Consider the following 25007-nt stretch of genomic DNA (forward strand, 5'->3'; position numbering starts at 1 on the left):
CAGAAGCAGCAACTGCTTCAAATCACGTGACATGTGACGTCCGAACCAGCAACTGCTTCATTTCCTGAATGAATCACTTGACTGGTTCACGGTCCATTCACGCGATTCAATGCACTGCCTCGTCTCGATTCTGACAGGTGACAGGTTGAAACAGTTTCGAATTTGAGCGCTTCACTTTATAACCGCTCTAAACAATGCGCAATGTGTGGGTTGTTGTCGTAGTTTGCGTTGTTGCTGTTGAGTTGTTGTTGTTGTTATTGCATTTGAATTGTAGTATCATTATAGAGCAAGCCAGGAAGAAAGATAGGTCGTTCTGGCTCGGGAAACACTTCGAAATGTGGAGAAGTTCTGAACAAAAAGACAATTATCAGTAATATAAAAACAGTTCAATAGTTTAAGGAATAGATAGCCCAGTGGGTAGAGCCAGCGGCCAGGATGCGGCGATGTCCTCCGCGCAGCTGGTTCAAAGCCCGGAATCGATGTACTTTTAATCATTGCTTTCATTAATACTTTAATGACTGATAAAAGGCCCTCTCCTCCCAAAAAAATGTCCAGCACTCTCTAGTCTCTTCTCAATAACCCAATACACACAATTATCAATCTTTAATTGCAAATAGAACATGATATTCAGTCTTACGGCCCGTCCACACTACAGCTTCAAAAAAAGCTTGGAGCTGGGCGTGTCTGAAGCTCGACCAACAACCAATCACATGAATCTCCCGCCCCTGACACACAAGCAGCGGTTTGATTGGCTAGAGCCATTCAAAGTGAATGGGCAGACGCGTTGGAAACCGTTTTTGAAGCTGTCGAAGCTGTAGTGTGGGAAGCACACGGAGACGATTCCCATTCACTTTGAATGGGGTGACAAGCTTTGCCGAACTGCATTTTGGTTCCGTCGCGTCGCTTTGCCTCCGTTGCTCGCTTCGAAAGTTGAGAAAAGTTCAACTTTTCAAGTGTCGACGGAAGCGCTAGCCAATCAAATCATATGCCAGTACAAGCGCTAGCCAATCAAACCGTGTGCTTGTGTGTCCGGGGCGGGAGATTAATGTGATTGGTTGTTGGTCGCGCACCTAACATGACTACCGGCAAGCTTCAACGTAACAGAGCCGTGTGGACGTACCGTAATTGTTGTGACTCAATACCATTTTCTCAACCTGGCAAAATTATACTGAACACACAAATACAAGTATATCTTGCTCACACACACACACACACACACACACACACACACACACACACACACACACACACACACACACACACACACACACACACACACACACACAAATATAGAGACAGAACAGTTTTAAATAGTGTTTGACACCATCAGTAATTGTTTAGTTCCATTCTGTCCTTCCAGCACTGAGCTACAATTATTGTCAAGGGAGCAAATGTACACGGGCAGTTTGCTTGCAGTTATTTTTGCAGAGTTGCAAGTTTTGAACTATAATATGCACACATCCACATGCAAAATCACCCTCACACACATTTCTCTATCCCAAGTTGCTGTAAAATAGAGGCCATCAGAGCAGGAGCCACTGATAGAGGCCTTGATAAGACTCATTTTAAACGGCCGCAGCCGATGAACCTGTACGCTCTGTGAGCCAAGGACACCATTAACCTTACATAACAGCCATTCTGGGTCAATGACACTTCTAACTATGCAATTCTGTTTCCCCAAGAACTATGTGCACCTTGACCTTCCAATGTCCCATGCATTTTATATTTCTCTCACACACCTGATCTTTCCTGTGAGTATGTGTGTTTGAAGGGCATTATCAGGGTTTATGCCCATGATGAGTACTCAGTCAGTGTTGCCTGTCCCATGCTTAATGACTGAGAAGAAGTGTTTGTGATGAATACTCAGAAGAGTGTGTCACTGCAGCTGTCACACAAGAGGAGATTACTGTTAAAACTCAGACTAACTTACTCAATGCAACCCTCAGATATTTATAGTGTGAAGGTGTTGACTCTAGCTGTGGTAGTTAAATAAGTTTAATAAACCATCTAAACAATAATAGCATGCTATGTTCTGTTTTAGTCAGAAGTAGCCCCCTTTATTATAGGCTGTTATAATAATTTATTCCTCATGCTGTATATGGTTTTACATTTTTGTTGGGCTACTGCAAAAACACTTTTACCTATCTTCACTTATAGGTCAGGAAGTGGAAGATGCTGGCTCGGCATCACAGTGAGGGCACAGGAAAACAGAAGGAAGCAGAGTGCGATGTCCACCATGGTGGTTGTCAGTCCTGGGGGATCCACGCATCGCCCCTCATGGCCAGCCCCGTCATGCTGGAGTGTTCCGTCTGCAGCGGGCCCTACATCAGCTACGCCCTGGAGGACACCTGGCAGCCACGACAACGCACACAGGCAAGTTCTTTCTGCCTATAGATAATTAAATTACAAGTAACAAACACTCCTTTATTTCAGTAATCACTGCATCACAAAGAAGGGAACTTCCAGGTATCCATGACAGGATTTCTAGTAAATCCCCAATCTTTGTTAAGATAATACAAGAGGGTGACAATGTACAATGACAGTCTTTACACTGTTTTTAAAGGTGGTTACGTCCAGGTAATATCTAATATGTCACTTACGTATAGTTCACTTCGTCTTGCCAAGTTACCCTGTACTTTTTCCTACTCTCCTGCAACACACGACATGCCACAAACCGGAAGATTATGTGATAACGTAAGAAATCATTGACCGTTTTTTTGCAATATTACATCAGATTAGGTAACTATAAAAAGCACAAGTATGTTTGTTGTTAGTATGGGAAACTATAAGTAGAGTATATATAGTAAAGTTAAAATGTTAACATTGTGATGAATAAAAACAGGGGCCTACTTTCTATTTTCATTGAGATCTGTTTCCTTTTGATCTCTAGAAACTTTGAATTTAACATTGAATTTCTGATATTTGATAGGCAAATCAAAAATAATTCCCAGCTATTCTGGTGTTAAAAGTGATTTATCTTATCACTCAAAGTAAAGACGTGCAAATCTCTACCTCTCCTTGACTGTCAAGAACTATTCCTCCCTGTCTCTCCATTCTGTCTTCTTTTGGAAACATAGAACCGTTGAAATATTAATGAACTGAGAGCCTAGATTCACCATCTCTATGGATACCACTCAGTTAGATCTCTTCTACAGAGTGAAGAGCACATGAGGTAAATTCAAGGAGAAGGGGGCACAAACCGTAAAGTGACTGTTGACTGCAGAGAGATGTTGACATTGTGAGGGGATAACAGCAAGCAATATGGGTTTAAATATGAATGAGGAAGAGATGGAAAGACCACTGTGAGGGTATATTAATACGTATATGGATATGAAATGACAGGCAGATTGTTGAGTAAACAAAGTGATGATATTGAAACAACTCTCTCACACACAAACATGCCTTAGCTTGCCTCATCGGGAAACACCCATGGGAGAATACTAAGAGCTGCGATATGTTTTCAGAGCTGCAACGTCAAAGAGAAAACTAGGCTAAGACTGTTTTTAACAAAGACACTTTCAATAGCCCAATGGTTGACTGCAACATCACAAAAAAAAGGATATCTGACATGACAGTGCAGCTTCGTGAGCAAGTCCTGAGATGCAAACGCTGCAGGTCGCGTGACGGCTGGCAGTAATACTGTTGTGTAATGTGTGTGAGAAGAGAAAAAGTGGGAAAGGCTTTAGTCGTTGTTGTTGAGACCTTTGTGCATGTTCATAAGTGTTTACTTGCACATTTCTGATCCATTCAACCTGCCACGTATAAAGCAATATATTGACTTTTATAATCAAATGAACCAGGTCAGAGGTCAACATTCACCACTCAACGTGCAGTGGTTGGAAAAATACATCTTCTCAAGCTGCCTTAAGTAACATTTTGAGGCACTTGTACTTTACACGAGTGATTCCATTTTAGGGAACCTTATTATTCTGCCTCCCACATCTGAGAGAAATGTTGCACTAAACTCCTCAATATTTATTTGGTTTCTTGAGTTGGGAGTTATTTTTCATATTTTAAAAATGCATAACACAACTTATTGAAAGCTTTTTTTTAATGAAATGCTTGGTTGAATAATAAACAGAAGGTTCCCACATTTATGGTTTGTGGCATCTTACAACAATGCAATGGCCTGTTTGGGCACACAGAGAGCATTTCCCCAGTTCACCTCTCAGATGGTTTCCTTTTTATAATGGTTTGGGATCAAAATACAATATTTCCTAATAAAAGCAAATATAAGAGAAACGTCCCATTTATTGAATTTATTGGGGTAAACCAAAATAATGTATCAGTCAAATTTGTTTGCAGGATTAGCAATTAGGCTTTTTAAATTAAAGTAACTCTTTTTTATTTTAACTTTTACTGATGTAATGGAGTGTCTTTCTTTCTATGAATGTGCGGTTACTTAGACTTCTTTAAAGGATCATCATGTCATCCAAAAATATGCTGCACAGGAAACTTAACCAAGATTAGCTAAGTTCTAAAAGCAATTCATCTTCTTTTCATGCTGGCATTCAGTCTTGCTAAAGCACAATAATACACTCATGTTGTCATCATGTTGTTAGAGCGGATGTTTTTCCCTTCTTTCAACACAGGACTCAAGTGATTTAATGCAGGAAACCTAACCTCATTAAAACACATTATGTGGGAAACCAACCTAAGCTGGAGCACAAACAAGTCTGGCTCAGAACCAATGGTTTTAGTTTACTGATGATCAAAAACATCACATCTCTTATTGTCGATAAACTATCAGTGGTTTCCAAAATTCTTTGGCTAACCCTAACCCTAACCACTTGGGACCAGTTCAACAACAAATGGATTCCCCATCCCCCCTTGTGTTGCATAAAAACTCTCAGATTAATTTGTGTTTCTTATGAAAATGTTGATAAAGGTTTCTGCTCTCCTGTCCTGCTAATATCCACATTTGCATATCTCAGCTCCCATGTTGGAAGCTTCTGACCTAGATTGTACATTGGGCAGCCTTTTTGTTTTAATGTTATAATCAAATGGTGACTTGAAAGAACATTTGAGCCAAAGGGCTGTACAGTTTACACAACCTAACAAGTCATTATTGTTATTCAAGTGAATAAAACAAGAACATTTCCAAAACTGGATTTGCAGGGTTGTACAGAACACTAGCCGGTTGTTGCCTAATAAACCAGGTCAGTTATTAAGACATTAGTTAGACTTTTAGAGAATGATTTGATGCATGCAACTGAATCCAAAGTCTGACTATGTAGTGTGTGTTTATTCATGTGCTTTTATATGCATGCTTTTCACATCAAAGTATTCAATTAGTTTTTACTAAGTCGTGCCATATTCCTCCCCCAGGCGATGGACCTGTACTACCACAATGAGTCAGACCCAGACAGTTACGGTTGCCCTGGCGACAACAGTAAGTCACTAAACCCGTTGTTTTGTATTCTTCCACTTCCTCTTGTCCCTCCTTTTTTCACGACTGTTTTTTTCATGGCCATTCTCATTCCTCTGCTATTTCTATCCTTGTCAGGCCCATCTCATTTATTTTTATTATCTGCAGTTTTGTTTATTTTGACCATAAATCCAAATAATGATCTACCAGTCATTCTCTGTCTTTTTTTCTCTTGCTGGCCCTTCATCCAAACACACACACACACACATACCATGTATACATCACTTCAGGGGACATTACATTGACTTACATGCATTTCCTGGAGACTTATCCTAACCTTAACCATAACCAACACATGCCTAACCCTAACCCTTACCCTTACCCTAACCCTAAACCTAACCAAGTCTTCACCCTAAAATTAATGATTCCCCTCATGGGGACCTCCATTTTGTCCCCATAAGGGAGGCGAGTCCCCACACGTGACTATGTAAACAGATTTAGGTCCCCACAAGTATAGTAATGCTAGGCCACACACACACACACACACACACACACACACACACACACACAACACACACACACACACACACACACACACACACACACACACACACACACACACACACACACACACACACACACACACACACACACACACACACACACACACACACACACACACACACACACACACACACACACACACACTGTGAAGCATCTTACCACTTGGCTCTCTAATCCAACCTCCCAACCTCTAAGGATAATAACTGTTGTTCATAAACCAAGATTACTGTTTTTTTGTTTTGTGGAAACTGACTTGGCGAGCAAAGCAGTATTTTAGAGAGACAATAGAGAGTGCTAATTATCATCCACATGACACAGGGACCTTTCCTACATTTCTTCACAACTTTTGCCACCCTCTGCAGCAGAACTGTGTGAGTTTGTTCCTGTCGCTGGTGAGAGTCACTGGTTTACATCCAACATGTAAATGTCAAGGGACAGTAATTAACTTTTCCATCATGCACCTTATTTGTGCCACAAATCATAGTCCAATCCAAAGTCCACAATATGTAGGAAATTAAAGGTGCTTTGGCTCAAAGGTCATCTATTTCTTTTTTATTGCTGCCTTTGCCTTTATCAATCACACTTCACGTGAGTGTGTTGGAACTCAGAATGACTGATCATTTTTAGAAACAAGCTTTGAATTTCCTTTCAAATTGACTGTGATACAAAACAATGTAATGCATTGCAATTTTTGTATTTTATACTTTGATTTGATTTTGATTTGATATACTTTATTAATCTCCTTAATTAATACTTTTGAACAGTTTGCACACACACTTGTCATTGGTAGAGGAGGAACTATTGAAATTATTTACCCAAGTAAAGTCATCACTACTCCAATATAAAATACCAATTGTTGTCATCCATTGAAAATGTCTCTTGAGTGAAACATTATTTGCTAAATGTACAAATAGTCAGAATTCTTAAAAACAGATTAATATTGATGATGCATTAATGTGAAATGGCCTTTTTACAGTTGTTGTTGTTGTTGTTGTTGATGATGGGTATAGCTTATATGAACTATTCTATACTACTGTTGGGTAGTGTCATCCATACTATCACATTGTATTTTTCAATCTCATCTATGTTTTGCATACGTAAAGATGCATACAGGATAATAATAATAATAATAATAACTTTATTCATATAGCACCTTTCATACAGGGGATTGCAGTTCAAAGTGCTTTACATCAGTAAGAAATAAGACATCAAATCAGTGTAAAACAAGCAGCAAGAGCAAAGCAGAAAGTGGGATAAAATAATTAAACATAAAAACATGGGGAATAAAACATAGAGAAATAGTGCAATGTCAATCACAGAGAATAGTGCAGTATAATAGTGTAAAATCAGTAACATGCTTTGGTAAAGAGCCTTTTAAAAATGCCTAACGTATTGGCTTCCCTAATATTGTTGGTGTTCCACAGTTTTGGGGCGTAGTTTACAAAGGCTGCATCACCGATCTTCTTATGACTCTTTCTGGTGATTGAATAGACCTGCATCTGATGATCGCAGTGTTCTAGCGGGTGTGTAGTTTATTAGAGAGTCAGCAATGTAGCTGGGTCCTTGTCCATTTAGAGCTTTGTATGTGAGGAGACGACCTTAAAATCAATTCTAAAAGTTACAGGAAGCCAGTGTAGAGTAGCTAAGACAGGACTAATGTATTCCCTCCTTTTGGTATTCGTCAGTAGTCTAGCTGCAGAGTTTTTAATGAGCTGGAGTCTTCCAATAGCTTTCTTGGGGAGACCAGTGAATAGTGCATTGCAGTAGTCTAGTCGGCTAGATATAAAAGCATGAATTAGCTTCTCTGCATCATTTTGATTTATGAATGGTCGTACCTTCGCTATGTTTCTGACATGAAAGAAAGCTATTTTGGTCACTTTGTTTAAATGGGCGTTGAAGTTCAAATCTGAGTCCAGGATGACACAGAGACTTGTCACCTCCGGTTTAATCCAAGTGGTTAAACTTCCTAGATTATTTGTTAGCATCTCTCTTTTTGATTTGGGGCCAACAAGTAGGACTTCAGTTTTGTCCTCATTCAATTTAAGAAAATTATCGTTCATCCATTTGTTTATTGCTGTCAGGCAGTTGGTAATGGAGTTTATGGCTGTCACATCATTTGGTTCAGTATGTACAATTGTGTATCATCCGCATAGCTGTGGAAATCTATACCATACTCTCTGATGATGTCGCCGAGCGGTAACATATAGAGAGAAAAGAGTAATGGGCCTAAACAGCTCCCTTGTGCAACCCCGTAGCGGCTTTCATGTTTCTCTGATGTATGGCCTCCTAGACTAATATAGAACATCCTTCCTCTGATATATGTTTTGATCCAGTTCAAGACGCAACCAGAGAAACCAATAAGCTTCTCAAGTCGATTTATTAGGATGTTGTGATCAATAGTATCAAAAGCTGCACTGAGATCTAATAGGATAAGGATGGAGATTGTATTTGCATCAGAGTTGAGTCTGAGGTCACTAATTACCTTTGTGAGTGCAGTTTCCGTACTGTGGTATCTTCTGAAACCTGACTGAAATACTTCTAAGATGTTGTTTTCTTTAAGATAGGAATTTATTTGGACTGAGACAATTCTTTCCAATATTTTACTGATAAATGGTAGATTTGATATTGATCTGTGGTTTGCTACTGTGTTGTTATCAGCTGTTTTAAAGGCATCAGGGAAGATACCAGTTTTAAAGGATGTGTTTATAATGTCCAGGACTGGACTGGAGATGCTATCAAAAACTCGCTTAAAGAATTTTGTGGGGATAGGATCAATGTCTGAGGTTGTGGAGTTTGCTTCTGAGACAGTTTTACACAGTTCGCTTAGTGATAAAGGATGTCTAATGAAGTACAGAAGTAAAGTACTTCCTTAGACAGTACTTAGTTACTTTTCACCACAGCTTGTCATTCTATGCTACTGTAATAACAAAACGTTGAGGCAGATCTGCAGACCTGTTGGACCGTGTCCAAGAAAGCAATGTGACAAGGACCATATTCTGATGAAAGTGTTTTTCACTGGGAGTAGTCTGCCTGTTAACTATGGGAGTTTTCGGCCCATGGAAAGCCTTGCAAGCAATTAGCCAAGCTGGTGACAAGCTGTTCCTGTGGCCTCGGCCGTGATGTTGCTACACCCTGTCCTTCCAAGCTAAGCAATTAGAGGCGTTAGGAGCACTTAAAAGTTAGAGTTTGTCACATAGGAATCATTTAGTGATGCAGCAAAGTGTTTGGCAGAACAGAGCAATGATGGAGAGCCAGGAAGAGATAATAATACTTTTAGGGAGTGGAGTTATAACTTTCCAATGAAACAAAAGTCATGTTTGGTCATAGAGCAGCTGCTACTCTTACTTAATATATAAGTATGTTGACCAACTTGCTACAGAGCAGTTCATATATATATATAAAACGTGTGATTATAAAGCTTTCTGTGTGTGTATTTGTTCTCAAACTATTGCTCTGAGTGTTCTCAAACTATTGCTCTGAGTGAGGCCAAACTTATATCCATGCAGTTTTCTCTATGGAAGGCAGGTTGACACAGGTGAGCAATGTGTCATGAATGATAGAATGAAAGTAGTAATTATCAGCTTCAGAGGGACATCCACACCTCCAACAAGCAAGTGTTCACAAACACAAACATAACATGTGCTTTATGTCCAAGAGTCCCCCAACAAGAGACGATTTTGAGGTTGTCTGAACATGTTTGTTGCCTTTATACCATGACGATTTGCAATAAAACAGATGTGGTTGTGTGTTCTATATTCAGAGCCACTGCTGCAGTCACTGACATAATCCCTGTTCTCTAAATCTACCTTTGACTATCACAACCTTGACCTAATTTGAGCCTTAATCCAAAAGGCAAATCCTCGCCCTCATACAACCCACTAAAAAACATCCTCTCTTGCCAAATGTTCTTACTTTTTGGTACGTACTGATGGCCCAGGAGTTACAGTAAGAACGAAATGTGCCTCTTAGATTCCTGCTGGGATCATTTGTCGCACTTCATTCTTGGTCTTTTCCCCTCTGATACCTGTCAGATACCTGTCTCTCTACTGTTGTTTCTAGTAAAGGCTTAAAATCCTCAATAATTGGTATGTTTGTTGTGTTTTAATTATATGGATGAGTCCTTTAAAATTATAGTTTCAATTTCTGCTTCTTGAGAAAATTAAATATTTTAAATCAGAAAGCAATTGAGTCCAAAGAGTTGGGTCAAAGATGGCAACTATTTGAGTTAAATATTTGGTAATTTGCTCAACATGTGTTGAAGCAACCCTCCCAAAAAACTGATCGTAACAAATCAGTTCATTTAGGAAATTATTACAAAACTCTGGAAGTACAAAATGAAGTGTCACCGAAACACACCCATTAACACACTAACAGTCCACCAGTCATCCCTAACAGACAGTATCACAGAAGCCCAAGGATAAACACAGGAGAGTTTTTATAGTAGCCAGCCCAAACACTCCACAGTCACCAGTAGCAAAATAAAAGCCTAGCTGTCCTCTCTGAATAGCCTTTTATATAATGGTGTCATTTGGTTCCTCACTACCAAGGCTCATTCTCATTCAACGCCAGATCAACTGTAGCCACCAACAGCCCCATCCTCCCCTCAATGGCTGCACAGAGATTGGACATGGGATGGGAATATGGAAGAGATGGAAGGATATAATGTATGGATCTCTCCGGAGAAAGCATGAATCTGGGCATACGCTGCTCTTTGTTTATATGTTGGGAATTCTGTATGGGTGGGCTGATGGAGCGTGTGTGTGTATTTATTCTAGGACTTTAATTTCCTTCACCTCTAGCCCTCTGGCACTGAAAGAAAACTTCTCCGTCCTTTCATGGAATGGCCCCCTACGTGTGTGTGAGTCAATGCTGGTTTTGGCACCAATTATAGTGCCACTGAGTTATATAATTCAGATTCAGATTCAACTTTATTGTCATTACGTAGTACATGTACTAGTGACGAAATGTAAGTTTAGGCATCTGACCAGAAGTGCAAAAAAGCAGTGCAGGAGTCTACATAATGAGAATAATTATACATGGAATTATTATAAATAGAATCATTATAAATAGGCTATAAACAGATGAATATATACAGTGTAAACGGCATTGCCAGTCAAATATATAAGCAGGTGGGTATGGGCTTGAATCTATCAGCGGGCAGAGTTCAGCAGGGTAACAGCCCTGGGGAAGAAGCTGACCCTGAACCTGCTGGTCTTGGACCGGAGGCTCCTGAGGCGCCTCCCCGAGGGTAGGAGGACAAACAGATAGTTTGCAGGATGAGAGGTGTCTTTGAAGATGATGTGCGCCCTCTGCAAACACCGTATCCCCTGGATGTCCTCGATGGCAGGGAGTGGGACACCGATTATGCGTTGGGCGATTTTCGTCACCCTCTGCAATGCCTTCCTATTGAGCAGTTCCCATACCAGGCTGTGATACAGCTGGTCAGGATGCTCTCAATGGTGCAGCGATAAAAGTTCACCAGAATCTGAGGAGAGAGGTGATCTTTCTTTAGTCTGGACACTGGTGAGCCTTCTTTACTATGCTGGTGGTATTGTTGGACCATGAGAGGTCATCGGATATGTGGACCCCCAGGAACTTGAAGCTAGACACACGCTCCACCGCCGTTCCATTTATGTGGATGGGAGTGTGTGTGTGCCTTCGATTTCCTGAATGCACTAGAATCTCTCTCTCTCTCAAACACACACACATAGAAAGTGGGCAATGAACAAATACTTGAGTTTTGGAGCCTCTTGTTTGGGCCAAAGCAGCCTGACAATCGAGAAAGGTCAGGATAGGAAGGAAAATACTGAGTGGACCTTTTTTCGTGTGGACACCTTGAGAAAGTTTAGGAAGTATGATGTGTGTGTGTGTGTGTGTTGTGTGGTGTGTGTGTGTTGTGTGTGTGTGTGTGTGGTGTGGTGGGTGTGTGTGTGTGTGTGTGTGTGTGTGTGTGTGTGGTGTGTGTGTGGTGTTGTGGTGTGTGTGTGTGTGTGTGTGTGTGTGTGTGTGGGTGTGTGTGTGTGTGTGTGTTGTGGTGGGTGTGTGTGTAATCGCATGAGTAAGTGTGTGTTCGTATTCTGTCAGGCTCTTCGCTGGTTTGTTTTGCCCTCCAGCTGTAAGTGGATGTGTTGTGGGTTGTGTGTGTGTGTGTGTGTGTGTGGTGGGTGGTTGTGGTGTGTGTGTGTGTGTGTGTGTGTGTGTGTGTGTGTGGTGTGTGTGTGTCTTTTGTGTGTATGCATCAGGTGGCTATGAGGGACATTAATAATAGATTTGACCTGAGTAAAGGGAAATACAGAGACAAGCACAGAAAAGTTGAGGTTATATTTCAAGTCTGCAGAGTCACATACTGTACATGCACAAAGATATTGTTTCTGGGAGAGGCCAGGGGTCTTTGTATGCAAACATATACCAACGCAAATTCCTCTTATGTTTAAACCTGCTTGGTAATAAACCGATCCTGATTCTGATTGGAGCCATTCTAGACTCTTAGTCTTTTTTGGACAAGCTTTAATTGCACCATGTCTTTGGCTCTGCATTTTTTGTCTAACAACAATGCTAAATGTTTCTGTAGCATAGCATTTTCCTACTTCCTCACACTTCATAAGATTTGTGATTGAAATGTAATTGGTTTAGTTAAAATAGGTTATATCATCACTGTTTATTCCATGGTGTTTTCATTAGTGCATCACTTGTCCATAGCCTATGTTTAGTATTTTGCCACTGGTGTCCTCATTTTTATGTTTCCTTTCATTCATCTATCAGTTCTCTACTCACGCACATAAACACTAATCTGCAAAACATTATCCTGAAATACCCCAAGCGTGTATAGACATGCACAACATTTGCATGTTTATTAATACTGCCTCAACTTGTTGTGGGCTCTCAAAGGTTAAGTTAATGGGAACTCTGTACATTTCCAAATCCGTTTTACTTTTTAATTCCGAGCTCAGCGGGTTAACGACCTCAGCTAGCAGGCTGTAATGGAAAAAACTGTCTACAAGGGGAAATTAAATAAACCCAATGTTTGCGTCCTCTAACTATTAACCTGTTAAGCCTGAGAGACCCCGGTACCGGGGTACTGCCGCAACATCTTGCAGGAAACAGTGTCTGAGGGCATGTTCATTTAATAAACTATGAATGTTTTATATCCATGTAACGGGAAGAAACTCATCTAACTGATCATTTTAAAAAAAAAAATCTAAAAAAAACCCACAATGCTAACGCTGAGCCTCTGAATTAGCAACGAGCGAAAAATGCTAACAGATGACTGCACCGAAATTCACTCACAAAACCTTATTATTTATATTTGCACATCCAATAACACATCGTTTCACATCGTGAGGAGACACAGAATTGAAGGGTACCCTCATTATCACCCAATTATACGAACTCGCGGAGATAATAACAAGAACAGACATCAAAATATATGGCACTAGGTAGCTAAAAACGCTAACATGGCTCACCTGTGTCGTAGTCAAGCGGCGCCAGAGATTTTCTCTAGGGGGTGCTGTGGGGTAGCTTGACGTTTCATAGAGGGTGCTCAAACATTTAGGGTTTCCCATTAATGCACCAGCGCTACAGTTGAATTTTCTACTGCAACACTCCCCACGCACACACACACAGTGCACCCGCGACTGTTACAATGAAGGCTCGATCATCAGCTCACGGCATATAGGCAGGGGTAAAGTGCTATTTTTACAAGTGGGGAGCGGACCTCACCTCCTCTAGGAGGGTCCTCACCTCCTCTAGGGGGGTCCGGGGGCTAGCTCCCCCGGGAAGATTTGTTGTTACATATTTAAGTTAAAAGCATCAATCTGGTGCACTTTGAGAGCAACATTAAGAGATCTATGGATACATCTCAACACCCATACGAAACAGAACTGTCAACAGATTTTCTATTTCTTTATAGATATTTTACAAATCACTCCCCTTTTAAAACAAACCGTTTGAGACCCACTGAGATAACTAGACTAAAGTTAACTATCTAAACACTGAGAGAGTCCTTTACTTCACCTGAGTTGAGGTTACCTGAGACTCTCCGTCTGACAGGAGAGAGTTCTCCCTCCACCTTGTTGTTGAAAAAGCTCCTTATATCCATTAGCTTGGCTAGCTAGCACCAGATGCTAACCACAACGATCTCCGGTAGATACCCACTGGTGCGCGAGGCGAGCTCTCTCGCTCGCTCGCGCACGCACGCACACAAAATGGCTCGTGCCACACACCACACACACACACACACACACACACACACACACACCACACCCACACACACACACACACACACCACACACACAGAGCAGGGCTTGAATGAAACACAGAGACCCAGAAGTAAGCTACTTGTACTCACGGCCTATTATGTGCAGAATCCCTCTCGCTTTCAGTTGGTTTTGATTGAGTGTCCACCACGTGGTCGTTTAAGGACTAAAAAACGATCAATTTTTCACTTTGCTGTTAGCAAATTCATTGGCGCTCTAGCTAACAGGAAGTCAATCAAGTGTCACAAGTAATTTAGCCAATGGTAGGTCAGAAATCGAATGGGTGCTGACCATTGGCCTAATCATATCACCTCTGTTGGCTTTATGTTTTTGCGTCAAAATGTGTTTGTTCACATATGCATTGATGTAATCAATAATATTTCTAATTTAATTTAATAAAAATAATAATAATAATAATTTTCGAAAAAAAAAAAAAAACACATATTTTCTTGGGGGTGCTTAGGGGCTGCTTTGGCAATCCTGGGGGGTGCTTCAGAGAGCTCTATTAGCTTCACTCTCATGCAAAACTCTGTCCGCGAAGCCCCCACCTTTTTGTTTTACCATGTGTGAGTGGGGAGATTCCCCTTCGATTCTATTGGCTCTAACGGTCAGAAAGAGATGTCAATCACCAAAATTGACCAATGGGTTCCAGAGAAACGGTACATTTCTACCCAAATCACCTCAGAGGTGGAGTTTTGTTTGCTAAACCTCTCTAAAAAGGTCAAATGTCACTTGTTTTGCATCAATCTTGATACAGGGTACTTATTATATGTTGTACTTTGGATTCCTAAAGCTTTTAGTCTACCTTACCATCATCCAAGGGTAGTTTTCACTATAAGTAAAACATATGTTTTGGACGGACACTATAATTTACAGTTTTTTACTATGTTCAATCTGAATTTTTTTTAAATGAAAAACATCTATATTGATTCTGACTTGTATACATCCAACTCACAGGTTTATCATTACTTTGAGAAAAAAGATTATTAATGTAACCCTTTTAGAAGGGAAGATATGGTCATTTGTTCTGGGAATGTCATTTTCGAGCCTGAGACCTGAAAAACAGGCTTATAGGGCTGAACTGGTCAACCAGTTCTTGAGTTTTTTTCAAGAGGTTGTTTCAAGAAGTTAGAAGGTGCTAGAAAAATATGTCACCAACTCATAGTGATATGGTTTGATGCTATTATGTGTGTGTTGGAGTATACTTTGCAGATTGATACTGTCGACATCCATTGCCGCCAGAAGAAAAAATGCAATCAAAAAAACATGTCTTGTGAGTTATTATAATGCTACATTTTCTTGAAATAATGGTTTTGTATCTCAGAACATTTAGTTATTTTCATCCTTTTTGGAAGGTTGCTCAGTAAAATTAATAAAAGCATATTTGTTGTCACTTTGGCACAAATAGGCTTCCATACTTTGAAGTCATTTTTCTTTTATTTGACTCCTAAATCAAACAATTTCGTTGCTGGAAAAAGCCACGTGATATTTTTTACCTTTGTTAATTTCTTAATTAAATAAAAAGTCAGATCTATATTCTAGATGTCTGGCTGAACTGTAAAGTAGGAGCTTATGGGGAGACTTTGAAGGCAGCACTCCCCCCGCCCTGAGGAAAACTCATTGAGCCGTGCATGAAACTGGAGAGTGGAAGGAAATAGAGGCGGAACGTCTCCGCCCCTGAAAAAAAAAGAAGAAATAATCTTCTGGAGGAAAGTCTTCAAGATCAGGAATGCGGGGGGTAGTTTGATTACCTGTCTGCCGAGGAACCTAAAGCCTCACTCCTTGTTGTGATTCAGAAAATAAAAAACCCTATGAAAGACAAAACAACCGCTTTGACGTGTAAGTAGGCTGCATATTCATTTTGAACCAACAGCGATGGTTTCTCCATTCGAAAAAGTCTATGATATTTGTATAATGCCCGTATAGTTAACTGTATGTCTATGCAATATGGTTTAATGGTTGTCAGCCTATTGTGATATCGTTTTTTTGTAAGAGGCTTAGCTCAGTCATTTAACTTACTGTGTGTTGAGTGTTTGCAATAAAGCTGGTAGACATTCTCGGGGGGCGCTCCATTCACTCAGTAATCGCGTGACCTGGATTTATGATGCTGTTATATGGAAAAAGCCTGCTGATAGGGGGTATTTTAAAAGTGCCAGAGAAAACTGGGCAACTCTATTTTGCGACTTGTTGATCCTTGACGCTGCAGGCAGTGAAATGATAAGTCCATCAGAACTGAAAGGTTTGTTTTGTGATTAACTGGTGTGTGTAATTTAAGCAATTAAGAAACCGAATACCTGGGACATTATACGTTTTTACGCAAGACTTGGACAATTGTTGTGCATTTGCAGAAAAGTTACAGTTCATTAACCTGCATTGTTTCCACTCCGCTTTTCTCTTTAAACTCTTCAACTCAGTTTATTTTAATATGGATGTTTTGCCTGTGTCTCCTTCCTTTTTACGCACGGTTATCAATATATTTGTATAATGTGTTATAATGTGCCTCTATGGATCATATCGTCTTACATACTACATTCCTATTGGGTGTGTTGATCAAACTTGAACCAGGTGCCTTACATAACCAAACCTCGCTGTGTGGTGTTCTATGTGCCAACAGGAAAATCGAGTAGTAATTTTCCACATTATACATGTTCATCATCACATTGAACTGTTTTGGCTTCTTCTGAGAGGCTTGCCGGTTTGTTGAAAACAGATCCTGGGTCTGATCTGCCGGTTTTATTCGCTTGAGTTGGATGTATTCAGAAGTGTCTCAGTCTGTACTTTTCCACTACCAGCGGCTTTTTTTCTTGGCACCGGGCCGCGCTCGGTTTAGGTTCTCCCTCTAGTCTTTTGTATACCCAGGGAACCTGCGTCACTCCCGGCCGTTTTAATTGAGAAGCAGCCAAACGGTGAAGCTGATAGGCCTAGTTAAGAGGCTATCAGATTATTTGTTCAGGACCAAGTTGCAATCTCATAGGGGGAGGTCAGGTGGTGGAGTGTTACAAAAATAATCAGGAGGTTGGAAACATATCCCGAATCTCATGAACCCTCTCTGGCAGTTTTACTTAATTTGCACTTGTTTGCATCATTTGGAGTTTTTTCTGTATAGGCTACTGCAGGAACATTAAATACCACAATATGTTACTTGCTGCACACATCTTGATCTCATTAGCCTATATATAGGATTAGTGTTTGCAGCATAAATGCAGACTGAAATGTGGCTGTCTTGATGACAATTAACCCATGGCATGTTAAGAAAATGATGGTGTTGCACAAATATATGTGCAAGATAGTACACACCTTTGAGTGAGTAGTGGTAAATGACTTTTTTCCCCAATTCTTCATGTTATTTGACGCAAGCACATCTTGAGGTGCGGTTGTGACGCGTTAGAAGCGCAACGGCCTCTGATTGGTCGACAACGTGATCGATCATGTTCTCACGGGCCACATAGCTGAAAGAAATGTTTACAGAGCATCACGCCCACCAGGGGGTGTGGGTGTGTTGGGCGGCTCCTCCCTCCTCCGGCCTCTTATAAAACTAAAGGCAAATGCATGGGAGTTATATTTTAGTTTGAAGGCAGAGAGCTGTCTTTACCACATCACATCATGACGGTTAAAACAGAAACAGAGATGCCTGTCCTGACTTACTCCAAATCTAGAGCGATAGTTGCCTTAATCACTGGTAACTGGATATTTGATTCTTCAGGCAATGGATGGACCTCTTTTTGCTTAATTTTTTTTCAAATCTAAACTTTACTTTCTCTCTTTTTTGTGTTGCAGCTTTTATGAAACAGAGAAAGATGGGTCTGAACGACTTCATTCAGAGGCTGGCCACCAACTCCTACGCCTGCAAGCAGTGAGTACCATCTGACTCATGTTATTGTTCTGTGTCACTGGAGGACAAAGCGTTGGAAAATACAGGCAGCAAATGCCAGTTAGTCTTTGTCCTCTGGAGGAACTTTGTGACTCCCTAATCAGCTGATTCACATATTTAAAATAATTGAATAATCTCTTGATGCTTTGTTGAATGAACTCAATTGGAACTCTTTGGTTTTTTTTTCAGTCCTGAAGTTCAGTCTATTCTGAACCTGAGTCCTCCTCAGGATCCTGAGCTTATGAATGCAAACCCCTCTCCTCCTGTAAGTATTTCAATAAACAGACTATTGTGTGTTGCTTCCTCTGCTTACATTTCACCATATGCAGAACTATAAACACACTGTTTACCATACATTTTTTGGGGTCATTATAAGGTTCTAACTTTGTCATCTTCTCCACCTTTTGCAGCCAAGTCCTCCCCAACAGATCAACCTCGGTCCATCCTTAAACCCCTCCGCCAAACCCAGCGACTTCCACTTCCTCAAGGTGATCGGCAAGGGCAGCTTCGGCAAGGTCCTGCTGGCACGCCATCGCGCTGATGACCAGTTTTACGCTGTCAAAGTCTTACAGAAAAAGGCCATCCTCAAGAAAAAGGAGGTAAGTGTGGCCACAGACATGCCAAAAGTGCACATGCCTACTGTTTGTCAACCTCTCTAACCTTTAACCCTGCTCTTTTATTCCCCAGGAGAAACACATCATGTCAGAGAGGAATGTGCTGCTGAAGAATGTCAAGCACCCTTTCTTGGTGGGTCTGCATTACTCTTTCCAAACAACGGACAAACTCTACTTCATCTTGGACTACATCAATGGAGGAGAGGTGAGTTACAGGCTGAACTGTGCTAGAAAGAAAGTTACATAGCAGAGATGATAAAGGGAGAAGCTCAGCTATTTAAAGTAGGTGCTTTAGAAGGGGTCGTTTTTGGAGAGGAATAATATTCTGAGTACCAGGATCGAAGATGAGGCAGAAACACAGACAGACAGAGGGGATATCCTGCCATGAGATGCAGATTAGAAGCTCTCTGCCTTTCTTTCTCTAAAGGAAACACCTCTCAGGAAATCATGGGGTTGGTCGGGACAGCGGGAGAGACTTTTGGGCCAAATTTAGCAGCACCATTCAGACTCAGTGTGTGCCCAATCCAGCTAATTTCCTGTGATTGTTGGACGAGTAAAGACAGTGCTGATTAAATATGGGCTTCATCAGGAAACAGGATGCAGTTACTCTCCTTTTCTCTTTTCTTCCCCTCTTTCTCCCTCTACCCTGCAGCTCTCTCCCTCCACCTTTGACCCCCTTTAATCTGTCTTCCCCTGTCAAACTTGTAAAGCCTTTCCTGCCTCTTTATTTCTTCCTATCCTGTTTCCTCTTGGCTGTCTTTATTGTTGACCTTTTAATTTACTATCGGAGCTCATGCCATTTTTAGATTATTTCAAACATAATCAAGGTATTTGAGGGTTTAACTAACTTTTTGTTTCCTTGTCTTCCAGCTGTTCTACCACCTACAGCGAGAGCGCTGCTTCCTCGAGCCCAGAGCCAGGTTCTACGCCGCAGAAATCGCCAGCGCACTGGGATACCTTCACTCCCTCAACATCGTGTACAGAGACCTGAAGCCAGAAAACATTTTGCTGGACTCACAGGGACACATCATTCTCACTGATTTCGGCCTGTGCAAGGAGAATATCGAACCCAACGGGACCACGTCGACCTTCTGCGGTACACCGGAGGTAAGGAAAAGCTTTCTGGTGACTCAGAACTTGACAGCTCTCTGAAATATCCTGTAATAAAGCTTACCCCATCTCTGCAGTATTTAGCTCCTGAGGTCCTACACAAGCAGCCCTATGACAGGACGGTAGACTGGTGGTGTTTAGGTGCGGTGCTCTATGAGATGCTCTATGGCCTGGTGAGTAACATTCACATTGCTTTTTACAATCTGCACTTTAATGATGAGTTGTACTGTACACAATGAAGCAATTCTTATCTCAGTTTTGTTCCGCGTGTCTCTACATGCATGATTTAAAAAGATGTAGTCAGTGTGTTCGTCATGTGGATTATTCGCTTGTTGCCAAGATGCTTATCAGTTATTTTTGTCCCTCACCAGCCGCCGTTCTACAGCCGCAACACAGCAGAGATGTATGACAACATACTGAACAAGCCTCTGCAGCTGAAACCTAACATTTCCAACGCAGCCCGACACCTGCTGGAGGGCCTGCTGCAGAAAGATAGAACCAAGAGGCTGGGCTGCACAGAGGACTTTGTAAGTGTTTAGTTATTGTGGCTGCATGTTGATATATATGCATTTTATTGACTAAATATGTACATTAAGGGCATCATTTAATTATTGGTCATTTATGTCTCTTCACAGGTTGAAATTAAGGTCCACGTTTTCTTCTCCCCCATCAACTGGGATGACCTCAATGCCAAGAAGATCACCCCTCCCTTCAACCCCAACGTGGTACGTTCCTTTTAATACCACAATAACTGCTGATTAAAGCAGATTTTCTACAGTATGGTAGCCAAAGCACAGACTTAGTCCTCAGTATTCACATTTACATAACTAGATTGAGAGTGTGGAACATCCTTGCTGTGATTTAACACATTTCCAATTATGGCAAGGTATTTTACAGCCTGACTAATCCCCTTCTTCTTCCTCCCTCTCAGACGGGACCCAACGACCTGCGGCACTTTGATCCAGAGTTCACAGACGAGCCGGTGCCCAGCTCCATTGGCTGTTCCCCAGACAGCGCGCTCGCCACAGCCAGCATCAAAGATGGTTCAGAGGCCTTTGTGGGCTTCTCGTACGCCCCATCTATGGACTCCTACCTATAGGATTAAAACACAGGCACTCAAAGGACGCCAATTCAGACTTACAGGACATGAACTGTAGCATGTCCATGGATTGCATCTTGATCCCACTTTACATTCCCTGTTGGGTTGATGGATAGTTCTGAAACCAACCCCCTGCAACAACTCTGCATCTGCAAAGAATGAAACATGTGTACTTGCCATAATCCCCTTGAACTCTTGAAAGAAGACTTGCTACAAGAGGAAGCCTGCCATGATTTGATGACGCATTGGGGTTGTAATCCTCCATCCGATTTACTATCGCACAACTTCTTCAACCTTCCACAACAGACACACTCTGCAGGGCTTCACTCAGCCATCTCTTACCCGTTAGTGGAGGTCTTTTGCACCCAGCTCAGGCAGCTTAGAAGCCCATTTAGACCATGCAGCCACAACTGACAAGCACACAAACCAATTTCAACCATACCTAGAAGAGGAAGGCTGGACCACGCTGTAACAGATCTGACCAGGATTTCTATCTTCATCACAAAAAGATCTTCCCTCTTTTTTCACACCACCCATGGGGGACCAACAGTAACTGAGTTGGACTGAGTAGCTTGAAGATGACATTTGTGTTGGTGCTTTAGTTTCTTCTTATTTACATTCTGTGTGGTTGGAAAAGGGAGTCATTTGAAGCTGAATGTTACAGAGGGGGAAGTTTATTTTCTCTCTCAAAGGTGCCTTTTGTTTTTTTCTCTCCATCTTTTGGGTTCGTCTGGGTCGACCTTAGACTCAACACGTTTAATATGTTTTGTGTTGTGTAGCACCAACCTAACACACCAGTTCTGGCATTTACATGCGAAACGTGAACAACTCAAATGATGTTTCATATCTACATTTGCACATAAAATAATAATGGTGATAGAGAGAGAAAGAGAGAGCACAGCTGCTAGGGGAGAAAGAGAGTTATGTGTTTGTGTAGCTCTGCTTGCCAACTGTGTCCCCCTCATATAGTCTTCCACTGCATTGAAACGGAACATTCCATTTTAATATTGCTGTTATGCGGTTTGACGGTATTTAAGTTTGTTTGTATATTTGGAGTTATGTGTACAAGTTTTAATGTATATTGAATAAAACATGACTAAAGGTATGCTTAAATATGTATATGTATCAATTCATGTTAAATGTACTGTAAATTGTCAAATTGTTTAAGATTTATGTGACCATGTTTGGTTTGCAATAAAAGTTTAACTTTATTACACCTATTCATTTTGTTTTTATATTATTGATAAATCAATTTGGTTGATTTCCCTTTAGTCTGAACTGAAGTATGTCAATATTTGTAACATAAACTTGTCTTGACACTGGCAATAAATAGAAAATAATGAAATAAAAGCATTTGAGTCATAGAGTAAATAAAATAAATGTAAAGAATGAATATCTGGTAAACATATACTAGCCCTGGTTATGAAGAGGCTTGAGCTACTGACCCCTGCCAAACGTCCCACATTAGTGTAATATGGACTTTACCCCCCTCCATGCGTCAGAAGCCTTACACAACAATTCCTGTGACGTCCATGTGTGTGTGTGTGTGTGCGTGCGTGCGTGCTTGTGTGTGTGTGTGTGTGTGAGCGTGTGTGTGTGTGTGCGTGCGTGCGTGCTTGTGTGTGTGTGTGTGTGTGTGTGTGTGTGTGAGCGTGTGTGTGTGTGTGTGTGTGTGTGTGTGTGTGTGTGTGTGTGTGTGTGTGTGTGACCTAGCATTACTGGATTTGTTTGCAGGCTAATTATTGGATGGCCTCAGATAGACTGGTAAGGCCACTACAGGTCATTAGAAGAGCATTGATTTCATGCAAAAGCTATAACTGCATTAATGATGACTCAGTTATGGATAATAGGAATTATATATATCTTAAATAAGATTACTGCAGGGTGGTGGGTTGATAAGTGAGAGTGTCCTTCTGCTGGAGTTCAAGATTGTGTTCTTGGTAAATGGAGTCTGCCGGGTGTCATTTAAGACGACACTGAATCAGATCTAGGGGGTTATTGTGCAGGTGACCTCTGACCTCTAACTTCCTGGGATGGAGGGAAAATAAATTTCACTTTACAGATTAACATTGGAAGAGGACTGTTGGGAAGGTCTCAGTTGAAACTAATACAAGTGTCCCTTTAACATTGCCTTATATGAACGTGCTTTAAAGGTTAAAGCTAAGGTTTATTCTAGTTCAAAATTATCACACAAGTCAGGAGAAATATCTTTACATCGTTTTTTGAAGGCATTACATAATTTCAATGTTCTACAGAATAGGAGAAAACCTGATAACATATTTCAGAGCTGCTATTTTTCTATCTAATATGATGATCTACACAAAGCCTGCATCTATCTCATCTGATCTTACAGACTGTTCAAATCATTACTTTCCACTCCTTTGTATTTCCTGTTACATTCTTGTCAAACTTGTTCCTCCAATGATCGTCTTCCTCATTTTGACCATTGATCTTATCATAGGAAGAGGTGAACAGAGTTGTTATTGCTGATTAACCCCAATAATAAAGGCAATTCATTCAAAATGACAACAAAAGAAAAAGCTGAAACATGTATAGAAAACGTGTCACAGTGTGAAATGCTTTGGATTTCATCAAAGTACTGTGCGACTGATTTTCAGCTCATGTGTGCTTTATAATCTCTGTCCAAAGGAAGGCTTTTGTTGGGCTGCATGATATTTCCAGATCTGCCCAGCAGCAATAGTCATACACTGCCATCTTCTGGCCGAGTCTTAAACAGAGTCTGAAAACCACTAGTAGCAGTTTCACACACATTGGACAACACATTTGGCATTACACACACCATGCTTGAGTTTGTTTGAGACCCTTTAATTTAATTAAATATGAGATAGTAAGGAAACCCGCATAAATATTTGTTTAATTATAAAAATCCACCATCATTTATCCGAAAAAAGGTGTATGACCTAAAAAGTTATTCTGATATTTTTTGACATAAGTTACTATGACTTTTCTTCGACATACTATATTTAGATTTTATCATTCAACAATAATTATACTATAACATTTATCAACATCCACATACTATACTATGAGGGTTTTTTGAGAATACTATACAATTATGTTTTTCTGATATTTTTAGACATACTATACTATGAATTTTTGTTCCACATACTAAACTATGACCGATTTCAACATACTATACTATGAGGGTTTTTTCAACATACTATCATTTACTATGACATTTTTCTGATATTTTTAGAAATACTATACTATTATTTTGTCCACATACATTATTAATTATTTCCAATATACTATGACTTTCTTTCCTATACTATACCATGACGTTTTTCTATATACTATGACTTTTTATTTGACATACTTGACATGTTTTACTGATATTTTTCAGCACACTATATTATGACTGTTTTTAGACATTCTATACTTTAACTTTTTTCCCAACAGACTACACTATGACCTTTTTTTTTACATACTTTATAATTTATGACATTTTGGGGAATTTTTTACTAAAATATTTTCTGATTTTTACTAAGATGTTTCCTGATATTTTTTAAACATACTTTAATTTGACTTTTTTTCGACATAATACATTACATTACATTGCATTTAGCTGACGCTTTTATCCAAAGCGACTTACAATAAGTACATTCGACCAGGAAGACACAACCTTGAAGAAAACAGAATCATATAAGTACATCAGGTTTCATAGAGCCAAACATTTCAAGTGCTACTCAACTGGCTATAGATAAGCCAGTCCTTTATTAGTATATAAGTGCTTTGTTAATAATTCTATCGCTCGAAGTGGAGTCGAAAGAGATGAGTTTTCAGTCTGCGCCGGAAGGTGTGTAAGCTTTCTGCTGTCTTGATGTCAATGGGGAGCTCATTCCACCATTTTGGAGCCAGGATAGCAAACCCACGTATTTTTGCCGATGGGAACTTGGGTCCCCCTCGCAGCGAGGGTGCAGCGAGCCGTTTGGCTGATGCAGAGCGTAGTGCACGCGCTGGGGTGTACAGTTTAACCATGTCCTGGATGTACGAAGGGCCAGATCCATTCGCAGCATGGTACGCAAGTACCAGTGTCTTGAAGTGGATTCTAGCAGTTACCGGAAGCCAGTGAAGGGAGCGGAGGAGCGGAGTGGTGTGGTAAAAT

General features: G+C 40.6%; 1 protein-coding gene across 4 annotated transcripts in view; it reads left to right on the forward strand.

The window, feature by feature from the left end:
• Positions 1-22101, forward strand: part of sgk1 (serum/glucocorticoid regulated kinase 1) — a 45673-nt gene extending 23572 nt beyond the window's left edge. For 2 of the 4 annotated variants that reach the window (XM_034234053.1, XM_034234054.1), the window contains 11 exons: positions 2158-2373; positions 5329-5392; positions 17965-18040; positions 18248-18323; positions 18469-18657; positions 18746-18877; positions 19543-19779; positions 19860-19955; positions 20154-20309; positions 20418-20507; positions 20714-22101. In XM_034234053.1, the coding sequence (XP_034089944.1) occupies positions 2158-2373; positions 5329-5392; positions 17965-18040; positions 18248-18323; positions 18469-18657; positions 18746-18877; positions 19543-19779; positions 19860-19955; positions 20154-20309; positions 20418-20507; positions 20714-20881 (1500 nt within the window). In that variant the 3' untranslated portion in view covers positions 20882-22101. Of the gene's footprint in view, positions 1-2157; positions 2374-5328; positions 5393-15877; positions 16027-17734; positions 17867-17964; positions 18041-18247; positions 18324-18468; positions 18658-18745; positions 18878-19542; positions 19780-19859; positions 19956-20153; positions 20310-20417; positions 20508-20713 lie in introns of those variants that run through there. The other 2 variants (XM_034234057.1, XM_034234056.1) reach the window with 2 other exon arrangements.
• Positions 22102-25007: the final 2906 nt, after the last annotated feature.

This window comes from Gymnodraco acuticeps, unplaced genomic scaffold (genome assembly GCF_902827175.1).
Source record: "Gymnodraco acuticeps unplaced genomic scaffold, fGymAcu1.1, whole genome shotgun sequence".
Lineage (NCBI taxonomy): Eukaryota > Metazoa > Chordata > Actinopteri > Perciformes > Bathydraconidae > Gymnodraco > Gymnodraco acuticeps.